The following is a 23,358-nucleotide window of genomic DNA, read 5'->3' as shown; positions in this document are numbered from 1 at the left end:
GCAGCATTTTGTAGATCATGATGAAATCCCCACACTTCCACCACTAGGAGAGAGTAGGAATCTGTAACTTCTCCAGTTGAGATGTTAGTTCAGGCTTTTACAACCCTCTGTTGATTTAGTTTATGAAGAACTTAATCAATAGATAAAGAACTTAACATATAGGTAAAATTCTAGTTTAGCTACTTTCCATTATCTTGGAAAGGGGTAAAGTTAGGAAAATGAAACTTTCAGTAACAATCCAAGGCCAAAAATAAACTCTAGGAAGGTATTGCCAAGCTCCCATGTCCCATGTCATCTCTCTTCTGATTTCTAAGTCATAGAAATTTACCTACTTGACAGGTTTATTCCTTTTTGAAAGTTGACAAAACAATATTTTAGCTTGATTTTCACTTATTAGGTTTGTTTTTTTCTGGTTTTAGTTCTGAAATGCAATTCATATTATTTGAGTATAATTTTAGCTGTATCAATGATTTTTTTTCTAAATTTAGGAAATGTATTTGCAGATCTTTAAAACCTCATAAATTGGGATTGAGCAAAGTTGTGAAACTGAAAACAGTTTTCTTGTACTTTATTTAAGCAAAAGATCTGTTTTGCAAGGTTTCATTTTAATAGAATAAAGATCTTTAAAGGTCATCAAAGGTCACTGATCTCTAGAGGGAGAAGGAGTAGAGGTAGATGCTTCAAAATGCCTTCCCACAGCATACTTTAGTCTATAGATCCATCCCTGAAAGTTTCATTTTCTTCACCTAAACCCTCCAAGATAGTAAAATGTAGCTAAACTAGAATTTTACCAACATAGGCCCTATAAAATTTAATTACCATCACAATAAACAAGAAAGTACAATAAAGTAGAACTAGATATTTATATGTTGATCATGTTGACCATGCAAAACATATTCCAAAGCTTATCACATAAGGGAAATAAAATGCACACCTCACAATGAATAAGGGAAAGTTTACCATATTAAGAATGTATGCTTAGGAGTTTTGGTTCCATAGAGGCAACTGGTTTTTATAATAAAAGGTTCTAAATGAAGCTGTTATTACAGTTGCAATATTATTTGTTAAAACAACATGGCCAGAGAACATGTTCTATGATTTACAGATCAGTTTATAAATAACCCTCTTGAACTTTCTTCAAAATCCTTGGCTGGTAGAATTATAGTGGGTTCTTCCATATGAGTAAATAATAGCTAAACTACAAAAATTATCATAATGTAAATTCCCTTAATTTAGAAAGATCCACCCTTGGAATAATCAAGTCTAAGGATAAAAAAAAGAACTAACTGGAAACCATCTCATACAGTAATGATTTTAGGCCTCATAAATTTGGGGGGGGCAAGGCATCCACAAATTACAGTTATGACATTTTTGGGTCACTTAAGTACCTTAATAGGAGTATAAAAGCATAAAATAAAAGGAATTTAATGTCAGCAAAAACTGGCAGCTAGCAGCTGCCCCTCTGCCTAGGTCTAGAAGTGCAAAGATGAACAAACTTTGCTGTTAAGCAAACTTAGCAATGAATTTTGGAGAGGGATGCGTATTTTGACTGAGGGATGGTAGTACTTGTTAAAAAGGAAAAATAAAGAATTCAAGACTCTCATTGCTAAGGTTTTTAACCTACCCCCTATCTACTGGATGCATTGCATCAACTATTCAACATGGGAATCAGTTATACTATATTTTGAGTATCTGGCTAACCTTCCACTTTACCAAGCAGTAAATATTTTGACTAGGCACCAGGACAGCCAATGCCCATCATAATTAGACCTTGTAATAGTTGATAAATAGAGATGCTTCCCAATGTGGCTCCATCACCACCTTTTTGGTATAAATGATCATGTTGCCATACAATGCCCCAGGACTGAACTCAGCAATGAATTTTGGAGGGGGATGCATATTTTGACTGAGAGATGGTAGTACTCTTTAGAAAGGAAAAATAAATTTTTAGAATATAAGGTACTTTTTTTTATTGAGACAACACTGTAAACATTTATATATATATATATATATATATATATATATATATATATATATATAATCCTCCTTTTTTGTTAAGGGCTAGTGTTTTCAAAACATCCTCAGTATTGACTGGAACATACCTGTGTATGGATAATAATGCCAGTCTATTAAGTGGTTTTTGATGGGCTTTTTTTTCTACCCTGAGAGGAGATTTCACTCTTCTCAGGGAAGAAAAAGAATGCTTGTGCATAGCTGTAGTGACAGGAATTGTTGCACCAATCCTCAAAACTGATGGAGGGTGGAAACAAATTTCTTATGATGTTCTTTTAAGCACATTATGAAACATTTTGGTGCCAAGTTTCCAAACGGTATCCATATTCTCCTCCACAGAGCTAACTCAGCTTGCAAGCTTCCCTTATAGCTATCTACATCAAGATACCAAAAATTTGTCAGAGTGTCTGATATATCCTTTGTTTTTTGTTGTTCATGGAAATATAGTCCTGAGGAAGTAGGTATTGCAATGACTCCAGCAATTCTTGGTGACTAAGGAATTGCTGATTTAGCTGCTGCAGCAAGTAATCCATAAATAGAATAAATGCAGAAAGTTGGTAATACATTTCAGGATCCTCTGATGCTGTTGTATAATTATTCCAATATATTTGTTCTGGAGGTGATCTGGGTGGTTCTATTGCAACTGAGTCACTGTGTAGCTGAACCCCAGGCAATTGAACCACTGTAACTGAACCGCCATGCAGCTGAACCCCTGTGCAACTGAGCCCCATTTAACTGAGCCCTTGTGCAACTCAACCCCATTTAACTAAACCCCTGTGTAACTGAACCCTGTGCAACTGAACACCTATGAAGTTGAATCCTCATATAACTGAACTCTCATGCAACTCAATTACCACACTTATATTGGGTGAAACACAAGTTAGAATCTTTATATCTTCAACCTTGTTGGAATTGTTTGTTTCTAAAGTTGTGATATAAATGACTGTCAAGATGATTAATAAAAAAGGATAGAAAAAGAAACATAGCTTCACTCCTCTCTCTCTTGTTTCTAACTTTGCCCCTAAGATTGTCAGTGTGTTTGAAGAAGCATACGAGATCTATAGTTTCTGACTTCAAAGATGCTGACAATTTCTGTGACAGGAGTTAAAAAATCACTGACAGTAGCCATAGCTGCAACAAAACTGTATCTCTAAATAGCAGATACCAAAGAATAAGCTTTGCTTGAAGATTCAGAGTTTGAATAAGGATGTTCTTGAATTTTCTTCATAGCCTTACAAATAATAATGAACATTTCTTTAAAGAGAATGATAGCTTTTAAGTGTTCCATCCATCTACTCTAGTTTCACAAGATTTATTCATTTTGATTCTTTTTGTTCATTTCTGAATTTGTTCAATTCTGATTCCTGTGATAAGATTGCTTTCTTGAACGATTTGTTTGAAAGTTGCAGAGCGTTTAGATGAAACTCCAAAGAAATTAATTACTTCTTTCAAAGTTCTTAGACAATTTCTTATAATAGGTGTGTTGTACAAATAATGCAGGGCTAACTTTAAGGAGCAACTTGTAGAGTGGAGATAGACTACACGGGGAAAAATTTCATGGAGTATAGCAGCACAAACATGTAACTGGCAGCTCATAGATGAAGCTTCATGATAACCTTGCCTGGTTAAATATTTTAATTGCTTCCCATTCCAACTAAGGTTTGTATCAACCAACTGTGGTCTGCTATCAACCAACTGTTTCTGTTTGAAAAAGTCTATAACTGTTGATTTTTGTTTTGAAGTGATGGACGACTAATTAACAATCAGGGGTATAGACTTGAAATGCTGAAAAAGAACATGCGTGATTTAAATGAAGTTCAACGATCTTAGAAGCTCAAGGTTATAACAGCACGTGGATCAGTCAGCAGCAGTCTGACATTGTTCCCAACTGCTTTTTTTGCAATACGAAAATTCTTGTGTAAAACAAAAATTCTTGCGTGGAGATAATCACACTTTGTCTACTTGTTGTGAATACATTGCTCTACATCAATGGGATTAAAGCCAATAATGAATTTGGTCAGCTTTTAAGACAGTTTTATTTAGAATTTTATTTTATAAGATTGATAAATCATTCAGTTTTTGTCCTCATTACAATAACATTAATAATATACATTACCCTTTTTGATTACTCGAGATCTATAAGAATGTTGAACCTACTGGACAATTTTTCCAAATTTGGGGGGAGGGATGTATCCCCTTCATCCCCCCTGGGTTTGCCCCTGCAATGCCCTCTTAAACTAAACTGAGAAAAATCAGCCTTTACAAAACTTGTATGAAGAAATTCCTGTTAAATGAGGCAACAGTTGGCAAGGCAGGATTAGCTCTTTACTACTGATGAAATTGCTGTTGATAAACCCTGGAATAAGTGGAAGAAAATAACTCTAGAGGTCTCAAATAAATATTCTTCTGTATAATAGACTTAAAAACACTACCATTTATGGCCAAAGTATTAAGAATTGCAGTAAATAAGAAGAAAAATTATTGGAGATTAAAGACACAGAATATACGCATTAAGAATCATTATGCAAAATGCACTAAGGTATGTAATCAAGTAAGAGATCTTATATGGCGAAAGTAATGCTAAAATAAGAGATCTAGGAGATCTTATCTGATAAAGAAACTTACATGAACAGTATGAGGAAAATATAGCAGATGCAAGCAAGCCAAACCCCAAAAATTTTTGCAACTGCTTCAGTTTGTTTACTTGTAGACAATCTACCAGACATACACATGTCTACCCTGGTAGACATTTGTATTCACCCCACCTGATAATGTGTCTCTGCTGAACACACACACATTACAATTTCAATTTTTCCTACTACAGTCAGTTGGGTGGATGTAGAGATACACCCGATTAAGTTAAACCCAAATAAATATATGGAACACGATGTGTCTCTCCTGAACACACAAATATTACAACTTCAATATTTCCTACTACATAATTCTCCTGATGAGCCCTTGTGTTGGGTTGTCGCTTCTGAATTATTTGTCTTTTTTATTGTTTATAATATTTGGTAATTGATGACTTATACTTACTTAGAACACGACTGCCTGTCCACATTCTGTATGGTTGATTGTGTTTGACCTATGTAACTTGTATGGATGAGTAGGGTTAAGGCCTCATTCATGTACTGATCTATGTTAATTACTAAAGTAAGGAAACAGTGTTTCTTTCTCCTTCTGTCTGTCTTTTTTGTTTACATGTTTTTTTTTTTATTTTTTTTTAAGGTTTATGTTTATTTCTGTGTTTGTGCTGTTGTATTGGTGATTTCTTTTTTCATTATAATGTGTCTCTCTTGAAAACACAAACATTACAACTTTAATATTTCCTACTACAATTGTTAATGTGGATGTAGAAGTTAAACCCAAATAAATAAACGGGACATGATGGTATACATGCAAGACTTCTCAAACAATTACATGTTGAATTATCTAGCCCACTTGCTTACCTAGTGAAGAAATTCCTTGATGTAAAGTATACCCTGCAAGATAAGCATATGGCTCATATAAAACCCCCTTACACGAGTGTGGTAGCAAAGAGAATTCAAGCAATTACCAACCAATCAGTATTACTTCTGCATCCAGTAAGCTACTAGAAGGGATTGTTAACACTGAATTTCTAAAATACTTTGCAAGTAATAATATATTCTCATCATGCTAGTATGTCTTTCAGTCTTGCCAATCTGTTGAAAAAAACTTGATTGATTTCAATGATTATATCACCAACCTTCTAGACCAGGGATTTCCAGTCAATGCTATACTGCTGGGTTTCGCAAAGATATTTGACAAAGTTGGCCATAAAAGACTCAAAATCAAGCTTCAAGCTTGAATTGGGATTTAATTGAGTTTCTAATAGAGAGTAAATAGCCTGTAAAAGTATTTGCTAGGGATGGAAAGATACTCATCTCTGGTGTGTCCACAGTTCAAAGTGGTGCCCCCAGGGTATGGTCTTGGTCTACTTTGCTCAACATGTATATAAATGACATGCCAAAAATCCTTAAGAACAAAGTAATCCTCTATGCTGGTGACTCAAAACTTATTTGTCATGCAGACATGATGGAAAATATTATGTAAACACAAAGAGAGCTTTATGAATTCACTTGCTGGATTAGTATTTGGAGACTTGAATTTAATGCTTCAAAATACACGACCATTCACATTGAGAAAAAAAATCCATACACCCAGTGCTATATGGATATTAGTGATGGATACTGCAAAGTTATTTCCAGAAGCTATGCAGAGAGATGGCTAATGACAAGCTGAAGTTTCATCTCTATGCCCAAGCAACTGTTGCAAGGCCAGTCAGACTCTTGGGATCATTAAAAATGTTCATGAGCAGATCCCCAACTGTAATGACAAAGGTTTATAAAGGTCTAGTTCAACCAAGGCTAGAGTTTGGGATGTATATTGCATGCCCAATTAACAAAACAGCTCTAGAATGAGTTCAGAGGGTAAAAAAAGCATTGATCATTCATATGATGTTCCATATACATCCCATCTTAAGAAGAATATCCTACCATCCCTATCTGATTATCACAAACTAGGTGATGCAATAACAGTATACAAGATTCTGATGAAGATTCCATTCCTGACCTTTTCTAACTTGACAGCTCAAAGAAAACCTCTGGTTTTCTTTGATTGGGATGTATATTGCATGCCCAATTAACAAGACTGACAAAACAGCTTTAGAATGAGTTCAGAAGGTAAAAAAAGCATTGATCATTCATATGATGTTCCATATACATCCCATCTTAAGAAGAATATCCTACCATCCCTATCTGATTATCACAAACTAGGTGATGCAATAACAGTATACAAGCTTCTGATGAAGATTCCATTCCTGACCTTTTCTAACTTGACAGCTCAAAGAAAACCTCTGGTTTTTTTGATTGGGATGTATATTGCATGCCCAATTAACAAGACTGACGAAACAGCTCTAGAATGAGTTCAGAGGGTAAAAAAGCATTGATCATTCATATGATGTTCCATATACATCCCATCTTAAGAAGAATATCCTACCATCCCTATCTGATTATCACAAACTAGGTGATGCAATAACAGTATACAAGCTTCTGATGAAGATTCCATTCCTGACCTTTTCTAACTTGACAGCTCAAAGAAAACCTCTGGTTTTCTTTGATTGGGATGTATATTGCATGCCCAATTAACAAGACTGACAAAACAGCTCTAGAATGAGTTCAGAGGGTAAAAAAAGCATTGATCATTCATATGATGTTCCATATACATCCCATCTTAAGAAGAATATCCAACCATCCCTATCTGATTATCACAAACTAGGTGATGCAATAACAGTATACAAGATTCTGATGAAGATTCCATTCCTGACCTTTTCTAACTTGACAGCTCAAAGAAAACCTCTGGTTTTCTTTGATTGGGATGTATATTGCATGCCCAATTAACAAGACTGACAAAACAGCTCTAGAATGAGTTCAGAGGGTAAAAAAAGCATTGATCATTCATATCATGTTCCATATACATCCCATCTTAAGAAGAATATCCTACCATCCCTATCTGATTATCACAAACTAGGTGATGCAATAACAGTATACAAGATTCTGATGAAGATTCCATTCCTGACCTTTTCTAACTTGACAGCTCAAAGAAAACCTCTGGTTTTCTTTGATTGGGATGTATATTGCATGCCCAATTAACAAGACTGACAAAACAGCTCTAGAATGAGTTCAGAAGGTAAAAAAAGCATTGATCATTCATATGATGTTCCATATACATCCCATCTTAAGAAGAATATCCTACCATCCCTATCTGATTATCACAAACTAGGTGATGCAATAACAGTATACAAGCTTCTGATGAAGATTCCATTCCTGACCTTTTCTAACTTGACAGCTCAAAGAAAACCTCTGGTTTTTTTGATTGGGATGTATATTGCATGCCCAATTAACAAGACTGACAAAACAGCTCTAGAATGAGTTCAGAGGGTAAAAAAAGCATTGATCATTCATATGATGTTCCATATACATCCCATCTTAAGAAGAATATCCTACCATCCCTATCTGATTATCACAAACTAGGTGATGCAATAACAGTATACAAGCTTCTGATGAAGATTCCATTCCTGACCTTTTCTAACTTGACAGCTCAAAGAAAACCTCTGGTTTTCTTTGATTGGGATGTATATTGCATGCCCAATTAACAAGACTGACAAAACATCTCTAGAATGAGTTCAGAGGGTAAAAAAAGCATTGATCATTCATATGATGTTCCATATACATCCCATCTTAAGAAGAATATCCTACCATCCCTATCTGATTATCACAAACTAGGTGATGCAATAACAGTATACAAGATTCTGATGAAGATTCCATTCCTGACCTTTTCTAACTTGACAGCTCAAAGAAAACCTCTGGTTTTCTTTGATTGGGATGTATATTGCATGCCCAATTAACAAGACTGACAAAACAGCTCTAGAATGAGTTCAGAGGGTAAAAAAAGCATTGATCATTCATATGATGTTCCATATACATCCCATCTTAAGAAGAATATCCTACCATCCCTATCTGATTATCACAAACTAGGTGATGCAATAACAGTATACAAGCTTCTGATGAAGATTCCATTCCTGACCTTTTCTAACTTGACAGCTCAAAGAAAACCTCTGGTTTTCTTTGATTGGGATGTATATTGCATGCTCAATTAACAAGACTGACAAAACAGCTCTAGAATGAGTTCAGAGGGTAAAAAAAGCATTGATCATTCATATGATGTTCCATATACATCCCATCTTAAGAAGAATATCTTACCATCCCTATCTGATTATCACAAACTAGGTGATGCAATAACAGTATACAAGCTTCTGATGAAGATTGCATTCCCGACCTTTTCTAACTTGACAGCTCAAAGAAAACCTCTGGTTTTCTTTGATTGGGATGTATATTGCATGCCCAATTAACAAGACTGACAAAACAGCTCTAGAATGAGTTCAGAGGGTAAAAAAAGCATTGATCATTCATATGATGTTCCATATACATCCCATCTTAAGAAGAATATCCTACCATCCCTATCTGATTATCACAAACTAGGTGATGCAATAACAGTATACAAGCTTCTGATGAAGATTCCATTCCTGACCTTTTCTAACTTGACAGCTCAAAGAAAACCTCTGGTTTTCTTTGATTGGGATGTATATTGCATGCCCAATTAACAAGACTGACAAAACAGCTCTAGAATGAGTTCAGAGGGTAAAAAAAGCATTGATCATTCATATGATGTTCCATATACATCCCATCTTAAGAAGAATATCTTACCATCCCTATCTGATTATCACAAACTAGGTGATGCAATAACAGTATACAAGCTTCTGATGAAGATTGCATTCCCGACCTTTTCTAACTTGACAGCTCAAAGAAAACCTCTGGTTTTCTTTGATTGGGATGTATATTGCATGCCCAATTAACAAGACTGACAAAACAGCTCTAGAATGAGTTCAGAGGGTAAAAAAAGCATTGATCATTCATATGATGTTCCATATACATCCCATCTTAAGAAGAATATCCTACCATCCCTATCTGATTATCACAAACTAGGTGATGCAATAACAGTATACAAGCTTCTGATGAAGATTCCATTCCTGACCTTTTCTAACTTGACAGCTCAAAGAAAACCTCTGGTTTTCTTTGATTGGGATGTATATTGCATGCCCAATTAACAAGACTGACAAAACAGCTCTAGAATGAGTTCAGAGGGTAAAAAAAGCATTGATCATTCATATGATGTTCCATATACATCCCATCTTAAGAAGAATATCCTACCATCCCTATCTGATTATCACAAACTAGGTGATGCAATAACAGTATACAAGCTTCTGATGAAGATTCTATTCCTGACCTTTTCTAACTTGACAGCTCAAAGAAAACCTCTGGTTTTCTTTGATTGGGATGTATATTGCATGCTCAATTAACAAGACTGACAAAACAGCTCTAGAATGAGTTCAGAGGGTAAAAAAAGCATTGATCATTCATATGATGTTCCATATACATCCCATCTTAAGAAGAATATCTTACCATCCCTATCTGATTATCACAAACTAGGTGATGCAATAACAGTATACAAGCTTCTGATGAAGATTCCATTCCCGACCTTTTCTAACTTGACAGCTCAAAGAAAACCTCTGGTTTTCTTTGATTGGGATGTATATTGCATGCCCAATTAACAAGACTGACAAAACAGCTCTAGAATGAGTTCAGAGGGTAAAAAAAGCATTGATCATTCATATGATGTTCCATATACATCCCATCTTAAGAAGAATATCCTACCATCCCTATCTGATTATCACAAACTAGGTGATGCAATAACAGTATACAAGCTTCTGATGAAGATTCCATTTCCGACCTTTTCTAACTTGACAGCTCAAAGAAAACCTCTGGTTTTCTTTGATTGGAATGTATATTGCATGCCCAATTAACAAGACTGACAAAACAGCTCTAGAATGAGTTCAGAGGGTAAAAAAAGCATTGATCATTCATATGATGTTCCATATACATCCCATCTTAAGAAGAATATCCTACCATCCCTATCTGATTATCACAAACTAGGTGATGCAATAACAGTATACAAGCTTCTGATGAAGATTCCATTCCTGACCTTTTCTAACTTGACAGCTCAAAGAAAACCTCTGGTTTTCTTTGATTGGGATGTATATTGCATGCTCAATTAACAAGACTGACAAAACAGCTCTAGAATGAGTTCAGAGGGTAAAAAAAGCATTGATCATTCATATGATGTTCCATATACATCCCATCTTAAGAAGAATATCTTACCATCCCTATCTGATTATCACAAACTAGGTGATGCAATAACAGTATACAAGCTTCTGATGAAGATTCCATTTCCGACCTTTTCTAACTTGACAGCTCAAAGAAAACCTCTGGTTTTCTTTGATTGGAATGTATATTGCATGCCCAATTAACAAGACTGACAAAACAGCTCTAGAATGAGTTATACTGGTTGATTGGGAGTGGCCATTACCATCTCTAAGTAGCAGACACAGGATTTTGTCCTATTGCTTGCAAGTGTAAATTAAAATAATTTTAAATTAAGACAATCAAACCTCAGGCGATCATAAAAAATATTACAGAAGTCCCTGATAGAATCAATAGAGCATGCCTCTACATCATCAATGAGATGCTGGTAAGCTATTACATTCACTTGATAATTCACATTATGCATTCCTCCTTGTTGATAAACATTAAATTTGAGCTTAATCAATCAACCAATGCAATTAAATCTTCCTGCAGAAAAGCCACACCAACTGGGAAGGAGATACCCCTATAAATCCTTGTATAATCTATATACGTTTTATTGTGTTTTGCTGGATTACCTGTGGCAAGTCATTAATGAATAGACATAATATAACTGGCCCCAACAACTACCCTAGGGGTCTCCAGTTAAGATGCTCTACTGCTCAGATAATGCTTTCCAACCCCTAATTTTCAATGACCTATCTATTAGGTAATCTGCAATCCAAGTCAGAGTCCTGTATACAATCCCATAATTTCACCTTTTGTCAATAACAGAGGTATTGAAACCTTATCTAATGGCTTGCATAAATCAATGTTACCATAAGCAAACTTTTGAACTCAGTCAGCCATCCTTTGAACATTTTTAATTAATTCCATTAATGACATTTTACAAGACCTGTTTGTCCAAGCAGTACACTTGGCTGTGTGGCGTGGATTATTTTTCAATAAATTTTGGATCCAATCAACAATCACTCTTTCCAAAATTTTAGAAAAATTGAAGTATTTGAAGAAGGGCAATAATCATTGAACTCTAAAATTCACCATTATGAAAAGGTTCTATGTCTGCATTTTTCTATGGAGTAGTTTATTTACCAGAGTCTAAACCTAGATTAAAAAAAAAAAAAACCAAGAGGAGTAGCCAAAAAGAAGTCACTCAATGTATTACAGCACTTGAAACACCATCAATATCAGGGGCATTTACCCAAAAAAGAACGCACATGATTTTTTGTAAATGCTGAGGTGCAACATCTGATTTGGTGTAGGCTGCTCTGACTCATTTTGTAGTAAAAAAGCTTCTAGAAAGAAATAAGATTCCATATGTGAAGCAGAATTTACAAGACAATAATGAAAAGGTTAAAAATAGCTGCTACCCTCTTACCATCAACAGAAATCACCATCAACCCCATCTAGAGACATAAGTCCTAAGCCACCAGATTCTCTAGAATTTACCAATACAATTTACAAAAAATGCTAAGTACTTGCATTTTTGAGTAATCAGGCTCGAATCAATGTCTTGGTAAAATTGTGGAATGACATTTTAAATCTGTAGCACAAATTTTCACCAGCTAACAAGCAAAAATCATTAGTATACATGAGATAAGATATATCTAAAAATTTGAACAAGCTTTGAAGATATATTGAAAAGGAACACCTCCTTACCAAACTCCTGATCAAGCATGAATCATGACAAAAATTGTGATTCCATCTTAACGTGAAAAAAAATTTGATAGACTACCAATAACGCAAAATGTAACAGTATTGGACAGAACTGCCTACACGGACAAGTAACTCTGTTTTGCCTATAAATCACTGATTGGTAAACCTGGCTATAGTTATTGAGAAGTGCATTTGATTTTTCGACTGAATTCATCAGAGTCTCATTACCTTTGTTCATTTTGTTTATCCTGTGTTTGTAGTTGTTGTTGAATTATGCTTTCTTTCTATTGTTTTTTATTGGAGAAAGTTTTGCTAGATGGTTTCTATAGAAATTACCAACATATTTGCCTACAGATTGTTTTGGGTACCCAACTGACTGACTGTATCTCAAGCAGTAGGCTGTACAATAAATATAGTTCAATCCTTCTTTCTAGGACTATAATAAGATAAAAGTTGAGATGGCTAGAACATAATGTGCTCTCAGAAGTTTTTTTTCTGTGTGTTTGTTTTATGCTCTGCTGTTTCAAGTGGGTCACAAATAAATTATTATTATATACTGAGGCTGGAGGCTGACAGATTGTTTTTTTGGCCAACTTTCTAAGGCTGAATGAAAAGCAATTTATCCTTTGTTAGGGTGGGAGAATGTCATAAGGAGAGATTTAAGAGAAATGAGAACTTCTCGAGAGGGTGTAAAGTAGGAGACTTTGAATAGGTTAGGATAGAGGAGAAGCATGTTTAGATGTGTTGTAGTTAGATAAAATGATGATGTTAAAAGAAAACTAGGCTTGGGAATAGCAAATTTTGTTAAAGCTTTCAATAAATCCAAGCACAAAAATGGGTTTAAGTTTTAAGTTGATTTGCTTCTTGTAACATGAGTAAGTATCTCGTTGGCCTGTCAACAACCAACATGCAACTTACAATAAATGTGGCTCAATGCTGCTTTTTAGGACTATAATAAGAGAAAAGTTGAGATGGCTAGGGCATATACTGAGGATGAAGGCTGAAAGATTGTTCTCTTTGGCCATCTTTCTAAGGCTGAACAAAAAGTAAGTTATCCTTGGTTGGGGTGGGAGAATTGATTAGCCTTATAATCCACTTTATCTTGAATAAAAGGGAGTAGAATACATCCAAATAATTTACTAAGACTACAGGCTACTGTAATAGGATGCTCTGTCCCATCATATCATTTCTTTTATATTTTTGTGTTTTATTGTACTTATTCTTTTTTTTTTCAGTTTGTAGTATGCACCAGCGGATTTTTGTGCTAATACCGTAACATGGAAAAGAAAAAGAATAAGTCCCAGCTCTTTTTATTTTGTGTTGGAGCTGTAGTCTCTCTACTGCTCATATTTATTTGCACCCTTATTGGAAGGCTTTTCAGTTTCTCTAATACCAATCTCAAGCAAAGGATAGATGTGTCCATTAACGACACATATTCAGAATATCAGGATTTCTGTACCTACCATAATTGTTTTGATGTCTATTCCTGTGGAGGGATTGGAACAAATAAAATAACTATCTACATATACCCAGAAATAGATTTTTTTGATGAAAATGGTGTTTTAGTAAATCCAATTGTATCTAAGGAATTCAAAGATTTAGTGAATGGCATTAAAGATAGTGAATTTTATACAAGTGATGCAAGAACTGCCTGTCTGTTTATGCCGTATATTGATTTTTATGGCACTTGGTATTAACCAAGTGACATATAGCAGTCGCCAATTCTGTCGGTCTGTCGGTCTGTCTGTCGGTCTGTCTGTCGGTCTGTCTGTCGGTCTGTCTGTCGGTCCCGGTTTTGCTACTTTAGGCACTTCCAGGTAAGCTAGGACGATGAAATTTGGCAAGCGTATCAGGGACCGGACCAGATTAAATTAGAAATAGTCGTTTTCCCGATTTGACCATCTGGGGGGGAGTGGGGGCCCGGTTAATTCGCAAAAAATAGAAAAAATGAAGTATTTTTAACTTATCAGCGGGTATTTGGATCTTAATGAAATTTGATGTTTGGAATGATATTGTGTCTTAGAGCTCTTATTTTTAATCCCGACCGGATCTGATGACATTGGGGGGAGTTGGAGGGGGAAAACCTAAAGTCCCGGTTTTGCTACTTTAGGCACTTCCAGGTAAGCTAGGACGATGAAATTTGGCAAGCGTATCAGGGACCGGACCAGATTAAATTAGAAATAGTCGTTTTCCCGATTTGACCATCTGGGGGGGGGAGAAGGGGCCGGTTAATTCGGAAAAATAGAAAAAATGAAGTATTTTTAACTTATGAGCGGGTGATTGGATCTTAATGAAATTTGATGTTTGGAATGATATTGTGTCTCAGAGCTCTTATTTTAAATCCCGACTGGGTCTGATGACATTGGGGGGAGTTGGAGGGGGGAAACCTAAAATCTTGGAAAACACTTAGAGTAGAGGGATCGGGATGAAACTTGATGGGAAAAATAAGCGCAAGTCCCAGATACATGATTGACATAATCGGAACTTATTTGCTCTCTTTGGGGTAGTTGGGAGGGGGGGAGTAAGTCTTAAAAATTAGAAAAATGAGGTATTTTCAACTTACGAACGGGTGATCGGATCTCAATGAAATTTGATGTTTAGAAGGATATCGTGTCTTAGAGCTCTTATTTTAAATCCCGACCGGATCTGGTGATGGGGGCGGGGAGTTGGGAGGGGGAAACCTAAAACTTGGAAAACACTTAGAGTGGAGGGATCGGGATGAAACATGGTGGGAAAAATAAACACAAGTCCTAGATAGATGATTGACATAAACGGAACGGATCCGCTCTCTTTTGGGTAGTTGGGGGGGGGGGGTTAATTCTGAAAAATTAGAAAAAATGAGGTATTTTTAACTTACGAATGGGTGATTGGATCTCCATGAAATTTGATTTTTAGAAGGATATCGTGGCTCAAAGCTCTTATTTTAAATCCTGACCGGATCTGGTGACATTGGGGGAAGTTTGGGGTGGGGAGACCTAAAATGATGGGAAACCCTTAGATTGGAAGGATTGGGATGAAACTTGGTTGGAAAAATAAGCAAAAGTCTTGCATACGTAATTTACATAATTGGAACGGATCCGCTCAATTGCGGGGGGGGGGGGGTAATTCTGAAAAATAAGAAAAATAACGTATTTTTAACTTACGAAGGAGTGATCGGATCTTCATGAAACTTCATATTTAGAAGGACCTCGTAACTCTGATATCTTATTTTAAATCTCAACCGGATCAAACGTAATTGGGGGGGGGACAGTTGGGGGGACCGGAAATCTTAGAAAATACTTAAAGCGGTGAGATCAGGATGAAACTGGATGGGAAGAATAGAAACCTGTCTAAGATACGTGACTGACATAACTGGACCGGATCTGCTCTCTTTGGTGGAATTGGGAGGGGGGAGGTAATTTTGAAAATTGAGGTATTTGTAACTTACGAAAGGGTGACCAGATCTTAATGAAATTTGATATTTAGAAGGATCTTGTGCTATAAAGTTTAACTTTAGGTTCTGACCTTCTCACAAGTGCCAAATGAGCTCTTGGCTCTTCCGACCTCGTCCAAATGAGCTCTTGGCTCTTCCGACCTCGTACCATATGAGCTCTCGGCTCTTCCGACCTCGTCACAAGTGCCATATGAGCTCTTAGCTCTTGTTTAAATCAGGAAAGAATGCGTGTTGAGTAAGTATTATTTTCCCTATATTTTAGCTACAGATGGGTTGTAAATAATAGGGTTGTAAATAAAGTTGGGTTAATAATAATAATAAGGTTGTAAATAGTATTGTGACTCAAGACTATTTGCTCTTTTTATAAACTTAGAATTTCAGTCAGAAAAGCTAAGCACTTGGAATTTGACTTTTCATTTTTATTGGTTAAAATTTTGCTCAGGAGGTTTTCAAACCATGCAGCTTTTTAAAGGCGGGGTTATTTGTCTTTCTAGAAATAAGGATTAACAGGATTGGCTTACAAAAATATGTAATTGGTGTAAACCAATGAAACTGAAGCACAACTTTTACCATGGAAATATAAAGAAAAGTAATTTCTCTTTTTTTTTCTTTGGGTTCAATTGCCATTGATGATAATTAATGATTTATTATTATCTAACGTGCATAACTTCGAAGACCGTACTGCCTTTTCATGACGATAAATAAAGAACCATATATGCCCCCAGGGCATAACTTACATTAAAATTGCTGTCTAAAATTTTTATCATATGAATTCAGGGGAAAAGGTCATGGGAGAGCTAGTAACCCTCCAATCACTTTTGACTCTTAAAAACAGCTCTAGAACTTCAATTTTCAATCGAATGAGTCCCTTCTGCAGTTTGTGTGACAAACCCTTCCATATAAACTGCCTCTGGGAAAACAAATTAACAAATTATTTTAGCCTTATGGGCTTTGCGATAGGCAACGCTATAGCGTTGTTTCTAATATAAGCCTATTTGTGTTTGTTTTTAATGGAACTTTTATTTTTACCTATTCCCTGAAAGGTGTAAAGCAATGTGTTGTTTTGGATAGTAGGCCTGCTGTTATTAACACTTAGAGTCTGGGAAATGAAAAAATAAAACTATACCATTTTAGCTGTTACCAAAGAAAGGAGCCATGGTAGGCAATGTAAGATTTGTTCACAGTGTTGGATAGTTAACTTACCTTTGTGAATCATTGGGCCCCTGTCATTCACCTTTGTGAACGTGCACAAAATAAATGAGAGTACCATCTGCAGAACAGGGCGATGGATTATGCACCCTTCTCTAAAATATGTGTTAAACATATTTTGGTTTTTACAACAATTTGGATACAAAGTTAACTTTAACGAATATAAAATCTAAACTATAAATAAAAAAATTAAAAAAAACTCTACAAAAATAATGGGGGCAACTCCTGCAGAACAGGGTAATGAATCATAAACCCTTTTCTAAGAAAGTATGTTCAATATATGTTGATTTGTACAAAAGTTGGATATCAGGTTTAAATTTAACAAATTCAATATATATATATATATATATTCAATATATTCAATATATATTAATATATTCAATATATATTATAATATATATATAGTTCAATATATGTTGATTTGGACAACAACTTGAACAGCCAGGCATAGAAGTGTAATTTGCAAAATTAATTGTTTAAATTATTGTTTAATTTTATAATTAAACAATTATAAAATTTATATAAAATTCATACTTTTAAAATTATAAAATTTATAAATTTTAATAATTAATAATGGTTTAATTTTGAAGAGTATCAGTATGATGTGATCTTTTTTCTAACCTCCTGCTACTTTTGACAGTGGCCACTGTGGCCATGACACATACTACTCTTTTGAATGTTGGCATCTTACAAACTTTGCAAATTTTAGTAATTTTCTAGCCCTTGAGCCCTTAGATTTAATGACCTTTAATTGCAAATAATATTCTTAAACATAATTACTAAATGCTTATTTGAAGTACCAAATTCAAAGTAGGCACATGTACAGAAAAAAAAAAGAAATTTAAATTTAGAAATAAAAAACAAATTGAATGGAATATAAGTATGGTACAATTGAGAAGAATGTTAATATTTAAGGGAGAGAGGGGGAGTCGACTTTAGAATATCTTATGAAATGTATTTTGGGGAGGGAGAGTGGACCAAATTTTGGGAAAAACAAACTATGTAAATATTTCGGAGACTAAAGATAATTTTGGAGGAATATTGATATTGCTGATTTTAGATTGAAGATCTGAAAATCTCCAATCTAAACTATCAAAGTTTATACTGCTAAAGGAAGAGGAGCTATAGGAAGAGGTGCTATAAGGAAGAGGAGCTAAAGGAAGAGGAGCTGCTAATTGAAGAGGAACTAACACTTTTGAGCATGGTTGATAAATTTTTGTGTAATATCCGCTAGATGGAATGCATAAATAAGAAGCCCATAATATCATATTAATTTGCAAAGTCCTATGATGTGTTTACTATTGCTACTGCTGTTATTACTGATCATTCAATGCTGCATCTCCATCCCAATCCTTTAATGACCTTTAAAGAAAAGTTTTGGAGGAATATTGATATTGCTGATTTTAGATTGAAGATCTGAAAATCTCCAATCTAAACTATCAAAGTTTATACTGCTAAAGGAAGAGGAGCTATAGGAAGAGGTGCTATAAGGAAGAGGAGCTAAAGGAAGAGGAGCTGTAGGAAGAGGAGCTGCTAATTGAAGAGGAGCTAACACTTTTGAGCATGGTTGATAAATTTTTGTGTAATATCGGCTAGATGGAATGCATAAATAAGAAGCCCATAATATCATATTAATTTGTAAAGTCCTATGATGTGTTTACTATTGCTACTGCTGTTAACACTGATCATTCAATGCTGCATCTCCATCCCAATCCTTTAATGACCTTTAAAGAAAAGTTTTGGAGGAATATTGATATTCCTTATTTTAGATTGAAGATCTGAAAATCTCCAATCTAAACTATCAAAGTTTATACTGCTAAAGGAAGAGGAGCTGTAGGAAGAGGTGCTATAAGGAAGAGGAGCTGCTAATTGAAGAGGAGCTAACACTTTTGAGCATGGTTGATAAATTTTTGTGTAATATCGGCTAGATGGAATGCATAAATAAGAAGCCCATAATATCATATTAATTTGCAAAGTCCTATGATGTGTTTACTATTGCTACTGCTGTTAATACTGATCATTCAATGCTGCATCTCCATCCCAATCCTCCACCCTCCTCCAATTGAATATTTTCAAAGCTTCTCTCTTTATCCCCTCTCAAGAATTTCTAGTTTCATTTAAATCCTTCCTTGTGAACTTTTTTCACACAATTTGAGAACAAATTGCTTTTCGCATGGCCCCAGATTGTTGGTCGAAAAGGGTCAATTTGTCATCCTTCTTCCGCAAAATGTGTCTTAGTTATCTCAAATTTTTTCTCGCTATAGCCACAGAAAAGTGGATAAAAGCGCATTTGCCGCACGGCTCGTTGTCTGATGTACAGTTAGTCATATGGGTACACAAAACTACCTATAGAAAATGCCTCTAGAAAATGCCTCTAGAAAACACCTGATGAGTCCTCCGTCTTCTGATGCGCCCACCTTTCAAAACCATGCTTGGCTTCTGTTATAACTGTGGCTTCCAATATTCCAATCTTGGATCGCAGACTTAACCTCCTATTCTTTCCTGCTCTTTTTAACTATAAAAAAAAAACACCCTAGGTCTGGATTATTCCAATTTTTACATCTTCATTGTACACACCATCTTTGCTATTAATTACACTACCCAGCAATATTATTCATTTTTTAGTCAATAATTTTAATTTAGTTAATAATATTTAATTTCAAGCACTATATTATAATGTTACCCAGGCAATAATTAATAATAATTAATTATTACCCAGGCAAGTGAAGCTATCCACTTCCTTGATCTTCTGGCTATCCAACATTAGTATTGTAAAATTACCGTCAAATAAAAACTTGGTTTTTGAGATTGGTAAGATAAGGTAAAATTGGTAAAATAAGGCAAAATAAGATATTCCCTAGGAAATACAGGATAAAATTGGTATTTTGGAGTTGCCCTGTAGCTTTAAGACCAGTTGAACATTTATTTATAAGCATCACTTACAGTTTTTAATTATATTTTTTAATGACTCTGATTTCCTGGGCTTAGAAAGGTAATGACCCTTCATTTTAGAGTTTCATCAATTTGATTAACAGTCTAGTTTGTTCCTTTGGTAATTTTGTCCCTAGGATTAATACCTTAGCAATGGGACAGTGGCTGATTTCGGACATCCGTTTTGTTTAAAAAAAAAATAATCAAAAAAAATTACCAGCATTTGGGAGTAAAATCATATAAGCAATATATTTCTACATTTGAACCTAAGAAATGTTACCCTTTGCATATTTAAATAGCCGAATCCAATTAAGAAAGAGGTTTCTAAAACTTTGATGACTTTGATTAACTAAACACTGGATCATAATTGTGGAACATTCATTCACTTTCACAGTTATTAAGACTGTCTTCAACAGGATTTGGTTTCAAATCTAGCTCCTCCCCTTCAGATTTGGATTATTATTTAAGTTACTGTACCTGTTCCGAACCCTCCCTCTCCCAACGAAACTCCTGGATACGGCCCTGAGGATTATATATTAGTGTCTACCTCCACCCCCAATCATGTCTCTTAGATCTAATTCTGTATTTATCTAATGATTCTTTCAAAACAACTGCTGAAACACAAGGGTCGTTAAACTAGAATAAGAATTTCTTTAAGACACTGTAGTAAGTAACAACTCATTCAGTAGCAATTGGTTGAAAAGCAGACTAAATCTTAGACAAGGGCACTAGAACTTCTAATTTACAAACGACTGAGCCCCCTCCAAATTTTATTCGACCACGCCTTCCACTTGAAGTGCCTCTGGGAAAAATAAATACCTAAATAAATGTTAATACATTAAACCCTTATGGGTCTTTACTAGAGGCAATGCTATACAATTGTCCCTAACTTAAACAGGAGAGTAGAAATTTCAATTTCCCTTCCGATGAAGATCCGGTATTACCCAAGGAGAAAATAGGGTTTGTTTTCCGCGGGAGAGGAGAGAATATTCCGCGTTTTTTTTATGTGTGTGTGGGGGGGGGGGACGCTGACTCCCTGGGGAAAGACGGCATGAACACGAGATTTCTCTGAGACGTTAAATTAAAATAACAATGAGGATATTGATTATGCTTTGGCCCTCCACATCGTTGAAAATCCAGATCATTTAGTTCTTTTTGATGAGGCAACTTTAATCTTTGAAACAAATGGCTTCTCACATTCTTTTTATTAAGGCAATTGAAATTAAAAAATCCATAAAGACCTTGCTTTAAATAGAGATACTGGAGATATTCCTATAAAGTCAATTTACAATAACTTAAAATTTATGGATTCAAATAATATTTTTCTTTGGTTTAAATTAAGATCATCTGACCACACTTTTAGTGAAAATTAGGTCTGTAGACAAGCTAAGTCATTCACCAAGCAGAGAATTCTTGCCCAATCTAATTGGTGAATAATCTTTCATTTATTCCGGCTCAGTTCAGTTACTTCAAGAAGTTAGTTGTCCCTGTTTTTTTTTTTAACACTGAAGACGGCTGGGCGGAAGCTCCTGACGAAATATCTGCCTCTGTCATTTTTGCTTATTTTTTATCCTCTGGCTGACATTACCATCGTTTTTCTTGGTTATTTAATTTTATTATTTGTTCCTATTTGTCAAGTGTCAATCCTGATTGTAGCCCTTTCTGTCTTTAACAGCTCACAGAACGAACATAATTTTATTTAAGCCAATATTTCACCATTTTAAAATAATAATTACCTGACTATAATACACTTTATCGTTTCAAACAGTTCGTGGTAACCAACTGTAGTAAGGAGCGACCCGGCTCAACAGTAACCGAAACTCTAAAAGACGGAATTTTGATACCAATAGTTACAGCGAAAAAATTGCATTTTAATGCTGATTTTAAATATATAAGTTTCATCAAGTTTAGTCTTACCCATCAACAATTACGAGCCTGAAAAAATTGTCTTATTTTAGAAAACAGGGGGAAATATCCCCTGAAAGTCATAGAATCTTAACGAAAATCCCACCATCAGATTCAGCGTATCAGAGAACGCAACTTTAAAAGTTTCAAGCTCCTATCTACAAAAATGTGGAATTTTGTTTTTTTTTGCCCGAAGACAGATCACGGGCGTGTGTTTATTTTTTTTTCAAGGGTTGATCGTAGTGACCCAGTGGTCCAAGAATGTTGCCAGGGGGCTCATTCTAACGGAAATTAAAAGTTCTAGTACCCTTTTTAAGTGACCAAAAGTTGGAGGGTGCCTAGGCCCTCTCCCCGCCCATTTTTCTCCAAAGTCATCGATTCAAAGTTTTGAGATAGCCATTTTGTTCAGCATAGTCGAAAACTTTATAACTATATCTTTGGGGATGACTTAATCTCCCACAGTCCCCGGGGGAGGGGCTGCAAGTTACAAACTTTGACCATTGTTTACATATAGTAATGGTTATTATGAAGTGTACTGACGTTTTCAGGGGGACTTTTTCGTGATAGGGTGTGAGTGGGTCGGGAGAGGGGGTTACGTGGGAGGATCCTTCCATGGAGGATCTTTCCATGGAGGAATTTATCATGAGGGAAGAGAATTTCAATGAAGGAGGTGCAGGATTTTTTAGAATTATTTAAAAAAGAAGAATAAGAAAATAACTAAAAAAAACATTTTCACCTGGAAGTAATGAGTGGCATTAAAACTTAAAGCGAACGTAGAATATTACGTATACAAGGGGATTCGTCTCCTCCACAGTTCCTTGCTTTTTACGCTAAAGTATTTTTACTCATTTCAACTATTTATTCTACGGCCTTTGTGATTCAGAGGTCATTCTTAAAGATTTGGGATAAAGTTCAAGCTTTAGTGTAAAAAGCGATGTATTGACGAGGAGGAAAACCCCCTGATATACATAATAAAAATACACAAATATAGAAGTTCGTTACGTAAGTTAATTCGTAAGGTACATATGTTTATTACTAACAAAAACGTTCGTTCGAAAAAAAAAAATCTAGTTGCATTTTAAGTAACCAAAAATTGGAGGGCAGCTAGGTCTCCTCCACAAACCCTTTTTTATCAAAATCATCCGGTCAAAACTATGAGAAAGTTATTTAGCATAAAAAAATTAATATGCAAATTTCGGTTTAATTTTTCATGTGCAGTGAGCCAAAATCAAAACATGCATTAATTCAAAAACGTTCAGAAATTAAATAAAAAACAAGTTTTTTTTTAACTGCGATTAAGGAGTGACATTAAAACTTAAAACGAACAGAAATTACTCCGTATATGAAAGAGGTTGTCCCATCTAAAACGCCTCACTCTTTACGCTAAAGTTTTTTTTTATTGTTTTAAAAAGTAGAGTTGTGACAGAGTCA

The 23,358-nt window shown here is 35.1% G+C and overlaps 1 protein-coding gene across 2 annotated transcripts in view; it reads left to right on the top strand.

The window, feature by feature from the left end:
• Positions 1-23,358, top strand: part of LOC136029889 (exostosin-2-like) — a 73,026-nt gene that overhangs the window by 1,198 nt on the left and 48,470 nt on the right. For both annotated transcript variants that reach the window (XM_065708370.1, XM_065708371.1), the window contains exons 2-3: positions 13,685-14,129; positions 16,093-16,117. In XM_065708370.1, coding sequence (XP_065564442.1) covers positions 13,727-14,129; positions 16,093-16,117 — 428 coding nt within the window. In that variant the 5' untranslated portion in view covers positions 13,685-13,726. The remainder of the gene's footprint in view (positions 1-13,684; positions 14,130-16,092; positions 16,118-23,358) is intronic.

Source organism: Artemia franciscana, chromosome 8, assembly GCF_032884065.1.
Source record: "Artemia franciscana chromosome 8, ASM3288406v1, whole genome shotgun sequence".
Lineage (NCBI taxonomy): Eukaryota > Metazoa > Arthropoda > Branchiopoda > Anostraca > Artemiidae > Artemia > Artemia franciscana.
Note: the sequence above shows the minus strand (reverse complement) of the source record. Positions and strands in the feature narration are given on the sequence as shown.